Raw genomic sequence first — 10581 nt, 5'->3', positions numbered from 1 at the left:
TGGGGGAATCCTGAAATGAAGTATTTCAATTGGAAACTAACTGGTCAGCGCTCTCACTTTTAGGGATTTAGTTCCAAATTGGAACTTTTAGCCCCTTTTAGGGACAAGTTTAGGGATTTTGATGATTTAGGGATTTTTTGGGGATTTTTGAAATTGTTGATACGTATAAAGTACGTATTAAGACTTCAATGTTAGTCATGCTTCTGACATGTGCTTCCTTGCCAAGGAATCCTTGGTGTGCATTCTGCATTGCGATTAGAGTGTAGAGCAATGTTCCCTCTAAGCTGCGCGCATGCGCAAATGTGCACTACTGACAAGGTCTTCACTCTTCACGCACAGAAAATCTGTGCTGCGCCTGCGCACAAGAAAAAAATCCAACCTGAATTGAAAATAAAATAAATGCAAAATAATGGCCACAGTAAGCACATCGGATGTTGCTCACAGTGGTCCAAGGGACCGCTCAGGGAGTTAGTGTGTTTGCTCAGATTCGTAAAAAATTAGAGGGAACATAGGTGTAGACTGTAGAGTAGAGGATTACGGTTCTACGACAATTAACCGTAGTTAATTACCTACGTAGTCAATTACCTACTTGAGTTCTTCATACGTGACAATTTGTCAAAAAAAAGTTTTTTAATGTGACAATTTCTCAAAATTTTCAATGTTTAGGTCAAAAACTTTCGTTTTTAGGTCAAAAAATAATCGCCCTAGTGATAAAATAATAGTATAACGCGCTAATTATGGTTTAGGGATTTTTCATACCATATAGGGATTTTTTGGCATAGCTTTAGGGATTTTCTGGTTTGCATTTGTGAGAGCCCTGTAACTGGTGTAAGCCAGAAACATTGGCACGTATATTGGTGTGTTATATTTGTGTGGTACTGTGCCGCTATTGATCATAATGTGTAATTGATGTTTATTCTCGGACTGAGAAAACCTTTGCATGACTTAAACCAGGCTAGGATTCCTCATTATTAGATTCCCCGTTACCGAGCTAGCCTTTTGTGCAGTTTCCGATTGTTGCAGGTTTATTATTTTGCTTTTTTGTGTATATTTAAAATATTGCCCGGATTTAAAACTGTCCACTAGATCAACCACGGTTGTAGACTGTGAGTTTGTTTACACGATTTAGTGCCAGTGGGGCAAAAAATTGAGCCACTAATGTGGCACAAGTGTGCCCGGAGCCTTCACATGGGCCACGTATTTGTCCCGGATTCGTCACGAGTGCGGTTTGTTGCAAAAAATTAAGCCAAACACGTAGCTCGAATCCGCCGCAGTTGTGGCTGAAATCCGCGATGGTTCAGATGCGTCATTCTGATGAATCGCGTTTGTTGTTAACTTTTTGAAATGACAATCGTTGTTGCACATTTTTATCTAGAACAGAAAATTGCTCGTATATGAGAAGAAGCAGTTTAAGTAAGAAAATGTTTGCTATATACCGGGGGTGGGCAAACTTGTTCAAAGAAAGAGTCACTTGCAGAAAACTATAAACACCAGCGAGCCGCAAAATCAGTAATGATTGTTAATTTGGTTATTATATGATTAGTATTCATTTTGGGATATTACTTTTCAGCTAGAAGATTCATAAAAAACATGTCGACAAGGAGCACTTTGACCATCTTTCCCATAAAGTATAGAATCTATAATGAAATAATGTCGGATTCTATGTCTAGTGTTACATCATAAACTAAATGCTGGCCTAAATAAAGAAAAAATTAGACAGAAACGTTCATAAACGGTACTCTTGGTAGCCTTTACAATGTTTTTGGAATTTTATGATTTGACTAGAAGAGCCACAAAAAAACATGCCGGTGAGCCGCAGTTTGCCCACCCCTGCTACATACAAAGTAAACCGCAGGTCCTGATTTCAGATTATCATTCATGGGAATGTGAATGGTTTAGAAGTTGTAGTTGACAAATATTACTTCTCCTCAACTTTCGAATATCCAAAAATGATACTCGAGAAAAGTAGATGTTCAACATAAATAAAAAACATTGACTGGGACATGTTGAATGAAAGGTGATAGCATGGAGCAATGGAGTGTATGCTACTTTATAAAGGAAAATATATAAATGTAATACACATAATCTTTCATTAAATCGCTTTGTATAAGGCGGGTTTTATTAATCACTATCAGCCATTTAATTGGAAAATATTTACCTCAGATTTGGCTGTGAACAAGATGCGTCACAAACACGCTTTAAATACGCTATAATCTCCCACGCATACAGTAGTTATTACATCATTGGCAATTCTCCAATTCATGTTTCCTGTATGGCCTATTTTTGGGGCTTGCAGTTGGTCAATCAATTACATATTGAATTTGATGTTGGTTGAAGTGGAGAGTAGTTATGTGCGATATATGGTTTTCAGATTTCTTTTCTCCATAGTTCTTCGTCACAGTCATAAGTCACATGTAGCATTATTGGTATAAATGACGTAGTTGAACAATCTGGCTAACTTTCAGTAACAGACTTCTCAAGCTTCAGAATATTTTCTACAATCATGGTCAGGAAATTAGTACCAAATTTATCAACAAATTGTTATAACCAGTTTTCGATGTACGTGAGAAATGCTAGCCGCATTCAAGAAAAACTTTTTTAGTTTTTAACTACACCAAGGAGTTCATGTTTTAATGATTGGTTTCCTATCTATAGTGGCTATAGTGTTTGATAGTCGAGTGGTTTACTGTAGTTAGTGCACATTGGACTCGTCAAAGTCGTGCAAATATTTTTCTCAGACTGAAAATAGAGTTAATCGTCTCAAAACATCCTGAAAAACGATGATTAAGCAAAGAAAGCTGATAAAATTCCGACCGTGGATTTGTGAGAATAGCTCCTTTATTATATAACATGTCTCCAAAGCCCAGACTGCAAGGTTGGCATAGGCACACTAAGTACTGCTTATTGGATTATAAGGAAAAAAGTTTAAAAGATTATTCAAAAATTACAAAAATCACACAATTTTTGTAAAACCATTGCAAACCTAAACCGGCTGGCATTTTTAGCTGGCTGTTGCTACACTTTCTACTATGGTTTGTAGTCTATAAAATGATTAAGTAATTGCTGGAATTTAATGTTGGTAGGCTTGTATGAATTAGCATGTGGTGTGTGTTTTACTGTCAGGTATATGACCTGTAACGTGCGTTATTTGAATAGCTTGACCATCACCAGTTGGAATTACTTTAAAATGGACTGGGGCGATATGCCGCCTGTGGAAGGAAGTAGTCAAATGACGAGGTCCATGCTGGAGATGAGAAATCCAAAATGTTTTGATCTTTCTAAGGAAAAACATCTGGAGGAAATAAGTATCAATGAGAATGATGCAGACAAAGTGAGTGTTCCTCGTTGCCCTTACGTGGAGCACAGCCTTGAACTTGTACATGGAATTAAAAATAAAGAAAAGTTACTCGACGAATATGTCGATATGAATTCAGCAACGATGACTATCAACAAAGTTTCAGAATTCCGAAACACAATGAATGATCCAGCTAAGAAACAAAATTTTAACAACACTTCCAGCTGTGCCTTAGTTGTTCCGATGTTGATGAATGATGACGCTATTGAGTGGGGACTTTCTAGGATACTTTTGTGTCACGGTTTCGAAGTTGCATCAAAATCAACTCTCAGCGTTTTGCGTGACGTCGTTAAGCATTACCTGAGTAACATGTGCACCACACTAAGGAGTTTGATTGACAACGAATCATTGACAGGTCGCACTGGTTTCTATGATTGCCTGGATCAACTCCTCCACGACATGAACATCGGAGACATTCATGCACTCACAGACTTCTACGAGAAAGACGTTATCCAGCACCACAAGCAATTGAAGAACAAATATGACAAAGTTCAATCTAATATGGGGGCAGGGTCAAGACTTAACACCACACACTCAAATGTGAAAGTGGAAGTGATTAGTTCATATAAAGCCAGTGGAAGTGGTAGATGGCGACCGATAACAAAAGCAAATCAACCAACTCGTCACTAATGTTCTAAATGTGTTTTATCTGCATAAGATCTCTTACTTGCAATTAATATATGTTTATTCTGATATTATTGGTTGTTTTCAGAAACAAAAACAGAAGCAAGTGTCACCTAAGTGCATCATTGGGTAGGGATAAACCATATCATTGCATCAAAATTTCTGCCACTAGGAACAGACTAATTCAAGAAAAACCACAAAATAATTTCATCTGAAAAAAGTCGAGACAAGATTTAGTTGAACAATTATTGATAAACAAACACCTTGAAATTTACAGTGACAACTTGAACAATCTAGAAGATTCTAATTTCCAATCAAATGAATTTCATGTTTATAAAAATGTCTTTAAAATTATACGTATCTCAGTGGTGCAGCCGGTAATTTAAAAGCAATATTTATGGCATCTGCATGGTTTAACATTTTGATGTATAATGCGGACATACAATGAACTTGCAGAATGCGATAATTTATGGCTGACACAGATAAATCTGTGTGTGGTATCTCAAATAGAAGTAAACGCGGGTCCAATGTGATCTCGAAAATACCACGCCAAACTTACATGTAATTCTGAAAGCAAATTTCGACCCCAAAACACTTGAAAACAAAATTACCGAATGCGTTAAAGCCATTGATTTTAGGTGCAAAGTCACCGCTAAATAATTCACAATTGATAGATTTTTAATAAACAATTAACTATTTGGTGGCTGAGTTAAATGGAAAGTAAATACAGTGAGACCTCGTTAATCCGAACCCCGAACAACCGGAATCCCCGTTATCTGACATAAAACTGCCGGGAACGGATTTCTTCCTATGCATTTTACTCCTTTAATCTGGAAATTCCGCTGTCCGACTCAGACACAAAATTTTTGGAACAAATGGGCTAAATATATAGCAATAAAATCCGATAAACCGGATTATTAAGAGTGAAGCGAAAATGGTTCACGAATGTCCTAGATATAGTAGTTTGTTGATTAATAAAATAGCCGATTATCTACGCATAATAATGCAGTTTCACTCTTTAAACTCGTACACATACGCATTCTTTGAATAGGAGTAAGGTGCATACAGCTTTTTGAACACGGTGCAAGATTGATTGATTTTCCGCTTTCCGATAAACCGGAGACCCCGCTAAACCGACATTTTATGACGAAACAAAGTGGTCCGGATGAATGAGGTCTGACTGTACTTACGTGTAGTAAGCTGATGATTCTCTTTTAAATACTTTGTCCTGAAACCCCACCGACACTTTTTTAAATGCTCAACCCAACTTCCGTTTCTTGTTTCAACGCTAAATTCTGTTGTTAATTAGTAATATTAGATTAGTACGAGACAGGTTGATAGAAAAGTATAATTTTTGATAGTAGTTAAGGTGGTACTGTCTTGACCTACTGAAAATGCAGTATCTGTAATTTGATTTCAGGTAAATGTTGCTACCATCCACAGGCTCTGTAATAGAATAAGTAGTGCTTAAACTTAACAAGAAATACTGTATATGTAGAGCAAAATGTTGTAGGCTATGTTGGCACAGTAGCGGAGTGATTAGAGCGCCAAGCTTGCAATGGTGTGAATCCCTGCTTGATGCGTAGTGGTTCTACTGCTGAAATGTTCCTGAGCAAGGCGTAAAAAATGTTTTCTTATTTGCAGTGATTCCGATGAATAGTTCCAAAGTTGGGCAGAACAAATAGCAAATCAAAATATAGCAATGTACACAGAATAGTAAGATAGCCGGGCCAGTAGAAATCATTGTCTAGTGTAAGTCATATGAAGATTTCTGGGTCCTGGAATTGATATGTGATGTGTGTTTCAATTACAATTCTTTTTCTAATTCGTTTTTGAAATTAGTATGATATCAGTTAATAAGGAAACATTAGTTTTAAAAGGGATATTTTCCTTACATGGACCCATTACAGAAAGTTGCTTAAGGACCCGTAGGTGTCTTGCTGAGCCTACGTATTGTACTATAATGGTGACAAGAATGCCAGTTTGCTGTCTGCATGGCAGTATATCAGTGTTTTCATTCAATCTTAACATGATTACCGTCTTTGCAGAAGTTCGCCCATATTTTACGCATACAGGGGATTGTTTAAAATTCTCCATGCCTTAAACTACAAATGTTAGAAGTTGGTAGTATTACAAACTCCCACCATCACTGTAGCTTTGGAGATACTGTATTATATTCGGAATACTTACACAGTGAGTAGTTGGTGTGTTTGCCAGATTAGAACATGTTGTTTGTCACAAATTGTTACACAAACCATGTGTACTGTATAAGTGTATACATGCTAAAGAAAATAAATTAGTCATAAGACCCCGTTGTACAGTGTTTAAAGTGTTAACTTCTTACAAAATTGAATTTAATTATAATGTGAATGTTTTTAGGTGTATACTGTATTTAATTCTGAAGTTTTACGTTATTTTTTCAAAGTGAAATGCCTAAAAGACAGAGGTAAGCATGAAGGCAATGAAGCTCACACAAATGTATTGTTAAATGTTTTAGCGTAACTTGTATACATGTAAGCAAGAATTACATTTGTAGAATAGTTTGTTGGTATGTATGTCGTATGTCTTAATATTACGGACACTTTTGCAACCCACATAGTAATTTGTTTTACCAAAGTTGTTATGTTTGAATTGTATTCCAGTCATCCAACGTTTTCTTTAGTTAAGGTCGTATGTTATTGTAATAGACTCGATCTGCTGGCTACTCAGGTAGAGTTAATGACTGAGTATTGGCAACAAGGAATGCGGGATCTTTCAGATCCCAGGGTTGCTGAAGCCGCTGTTTCAGCATATTTGACCGAGAATCAAGTGAAGGTACAAAAAGGTTAATCTTAGTAAAAACTAGAAAGTTTTAAAAAATCATCGTTCAACTTGGAAGAACATTTTTTGTATTTTAGGTCTGGATAAAAGATACTTGGACAGAACATTCCACCAGCGCTAGTTCCCTCGGAAAGCCTACAAATATTTCTTGCAAAAGAAGAGTGTCAGGCTATAACTTGTATTCTTCTTCTCTTAAAAAGGACGGAATTGGTACATTGCTTGCTTTAGATTACGTTAAAAATTGCAATAGAAATAGAAAAATTTGCAAAATTGTGTAGTCTATAACTAATTAGCAGCATACATTTCGTAATTGTGTTACTTATCAATTATGATTTAACATTTGCATGTGCTATTTCTTCTAAGCAACATCATAGCTACATGGTATTAAAAAAAACAAACTGCTGTTAATTTTTCTAGTTTTCATCCCCCTGAATAGTTTGGCTTGCCAGTTTTCTCTAAAATAGTGTTTCTTGTTTCAATTGTTTAATTACGCTGTTTGGTTTTCTTTGCAAAAGTTTATAGACAATGGGCAACAAAATAGAAACAATTGAGTGAGGAGTAAAAGAAGTTTTGGGAAAAAGAAGGTGAGAAAGCAACTCTGGTAGAAAGGCACGAGTGACTGAAACACGAATCAAGCATCTAAAAAACAGGGAGTTAAAGATTATAACTAGGGCCATTTTTATTTTGACCTAAAAAAAATTTTTTTTGACTTTATTTTTATCAAATTTTGACTTTATTTTGACCTAACGAAATTGCTTATTTGTAGAGGCCACAGTTCTTCCTCCAGTTAACCAAACATAATATTTTGTCGATTTCAGACCCAAACGTAATATTTTGTCGAAAAGTCAAGGTGTTTTATGGATTATAAAAAGTGTGTCGTGTTTTTTGGCGATAGATTTAGGTAGCTTGTGTTATTTTGTCCTTGTGAAAAGGGCACTTTGCCTCGATTTTCTCCGCATGGTAAATTCTAATAAACAGCAAATTAAACAGGGAATGCTTGTTGTTGCTCCAATCCAGCTTGATGGCGTTTACTTTTCCTGTGGCTTTCAACAAAATACTTTTTATCGCACTTCACTATAACCTCGCAAAAATTGCACCTTTAATCACCCCCGGGAGTTGCATTAAATTCATCAGAAAAATCTCGACAAATCTGTCTAACTTTTGCTGAAGACGATTTAGCTTGATTAGGCATTTTTGTATTACAGAATGTCAGTAGGCTATTCCTAAAATCCAAACTGTTGATCTTCGAAAATACCACGTTTATGAAGAGGAAGTGTTTTATAAGAATTATTTAAATACGTAACAATGAATAAACAATGGACAATTTGCGATAAAAGTTACAGCTGATCCAAGTGGGCATTGTGACTTATTTCCTGCTTTTATGGGTTAATATGGTTTAATTGTGTCGCAGTTCCTGATTTACAATGCTTCCACGAGGATTTTTACAAGAATTACTCTCAAGAAACACAAAAACTTTGTAAAAAGCCATATTTTGACAAATTTTGACTTTATTGAAAATTTTGACTTTATTGTAAATTTTGACTTTATTTTGACCTATAAACTTCTTAGAAACAACCCCCTAGGTGCTGAAAACAACTTTATTCTTTGATTCGTGGTCAGACGAGGTCCTTAAAAATTTTTGACTTTATTGACTTTTGCGGGCCCTAATTATAACTAATGCTGTGAGTACTAAAAATTGATGGAGAAGAAAATGACAGACTTTTAGAAATTACTTGCTTAACTATGGCAGTTATTGACAGTTTCAGGCTGTTTTTAGTTTCATTTATAGTATATATTAAAAGCATTGACTTATTGAAATTTTGGAGAATTTTTATCAGGCAGATTTTACATTGCTGTGATTGCCGTGTTGTCATTAAAAATTAAATTGTGTTCAATTTTTTTTCCGATATTTTGGACAAATCATCCACTTCTACAGGTTTAAACATTCTAATAAAAGAAGTCAGAGCAATATTTAATGAGAAATATTGTAAGTTTTTTCCTTTGTAGTGTTTTAGTTTTACGGTTATTATGAAATGGTTGCAGTGTTATTTATTAAATTCTCTAGCAGAAGCTGTGAAAACAACCAGCAGCTGCCATACTCCAAACTTAATGAACTAGGCATAAGCATGCTTGGCCTGCCATCAGGAGTTTAAAAAAAAACCAGCAGGTTATGGTGCACGCATATACAAAGATATTATCAGTTGTAGGAACCAGCTCAAAGTAGTTATCAACAGGTGTGGTTTCGGCTTTGCGGTATGTTATATTTGTCTGTTTTTATTTGTTTGTCATAGATACAGTATATCTTAAGCTGATGCAGTGGTAGTGTATCTTGTTTTTATGGAATTCTGATATTATATTCGGTATTATACTATTCTTTTATAATTAGTTGGTCTGCACCAGAGAGTGAAAAAGATATGCTTGAAATGGTGGTGTTAGAAGGTTAAACTGTAACAATTCATTCAATGATGTTTCATTGCCAGAGGTGGGTAGTGGGTACTTTGAAAGAACATAGCGATTATTATTAACTCGGCTATTACAGTGCAATACTGAGGGTTGTAAGCAGCTACATGTGATATACGTACAAACATAGAAACCAGTGTTAGCAAACCATACATGTTAAAAGTCGTGTTTCAAAAGAGTAGTTTGGCACTCTGTATCGGTACTTTTTGTATAGAGGATCCTGTTGTAAATGCAATAATTGCCTCTATTAATGCTCCACCACAAATAACTCCAGTTCAAAATATACGTGACGTCACTTAGAACAATTGAGTGTGCTAGAATGGATATTAAGGTTTGATCAATATGATTTTTTTAAATGCTACACAAAACCTTGAAATAAATACTTTAAGAGTATCGGAACCGAATAAAGTATCTTTAAAATAAACTGAAAACGTATCGCGGTACTGTACTTCGATACTGTTATAGAGTCATTCCCTGTCAAATCACCCAATGGGTTTAACCCCTACCTCTTCGATTTTGCTGAAATTTGGTATGTAGGGAGGTCTTAGCATAATTAGCCCAAATCCAAAATATTAGCTCAATCGGATCAGTGGTTTTAGAGATATAGGCCCTCGAATTTTCGAATTTTGGCAAAAACGGACTCGGTCGCCAAATTTTAGGCCCTGATATTTTGGTAACCGGTGGACCGATTTTGATGAAACTGATGTCATTGGAAAGGTAATTTCACAAGGAATCCAAATCTGTCATTCTTTTCTTGATAGGAGCAAGTTAAATGTCTGTGACCTTTTGACCTATTGTTTGACCTTGTGGCCCACGTGACCTTGAAATTAAATTAAGTCCAAATTATACCCCAAGATGTTACCTACAACATATAAAAAATGCAGAGATGTAATATTTTTGGTTTATTAATAAAATTCACTTCAGTGGGCATACCTGACCATAAAATGACTATTTTGAAACTTATAATGCATTAATGTACACAAATACACTACAGGAGATATGTCATAGTTTAGTACAAATTCAAAGTATGATGTCATATTGTATTAACATTATGGCAGGCTTTGCTCATATTAATTGACATATTTTAATTAATTTATCAGGCCTTCACAATGCTTTTCATTAAAATAATGCAAACTTACATAGGCTATACAAATCAATGTAAAAGTAGGCTATTAACAATATGATAATACTCCTGAAGTTAACATTTCCATTCTTTACATGATATGTTGCCTTTGAAGAATCATTAAACACTCGAAACACACTTTAACACCAGGTACTACAACACACGGAGGATCACTTAGTTTCTCAAGCATATCCAAACT

General features: G+C 35.4%; 1 protein-coding gene across 2 annotated transcripts; it reads left to right on the top strand.

The window, feature by feature from the left end:
- Window positions 1-940: 940 nt before the first annotated feature.
- On the top strand, window positions 941-8782 carry LOC143471499 (uncharacterized). 2 transcript variants are annotated; one of them, XR_013119580.1, is made up of 5 exons: window positions 941-6172; window positions 6359-6425; window positions 6667-6793; window positions 6877-7009; window positions 7315-8782. XR_013119580.1 is itself a non-coding variant. In XM_076969895.1 (5 exons), the coding sequence occupies exons 2-5, from the start codon at window positions 6409-6411 to the stop codon at window positions 7338-7340; spliced, it is 303 nt and encodes a 100-aa protein (XP_076826010.1). In that variant the 5' UTR covers window positions 3992-6172; window positions 6359-6408; the 3' UTR covers window positions 7341-8782. The 2 variants fall into 2 exon arrangements, 1 of the variants encoding a protein (XP_076826010.1); XM_076969895.1 differs by having other exon boundaries at window positions 3992-6172.
- Window positions 8783-10581: the final 1799 nt, after the last annotated feature.

Source organism: Clavelina lepadiformis, chromosome 1, assembly GCF_947623445.1.
Source record: "Clavelina lepadiformis chromosome 1, kaClaLepa1.1, whole genome shotgun sequence".
In the NCBI taxonomy this organism is placed as follows: domain Eukaryota; kingdom Metazoa; phylum Chordata; class Ascidiacea; order Aplousobranchia; family Clavelinidae; genus Clavelina; species Clavelina lepadiformis.
This window is presented reverse-complemented; position numbering and strand designations above follow the sequence as displayed.

Coding starts and splice junctions, on each gene's coding strand:
- LOC143471499 (XM_076969895.1), top strand. Junction 6,794..6,876: donor TGACCGAGAATCAAGTGAAG/GTACAAAAAGGT, acceptor TTTGTATTTTAG/GTCTGGATAAAAGATACTTG. Junction 7,010..7,314: donor TCTTAAAAAGGACGGAATTG/GTACATTGCTTG, acceptor TCTTTGCAAAAG/TTTATAGACAATGGGCAACA.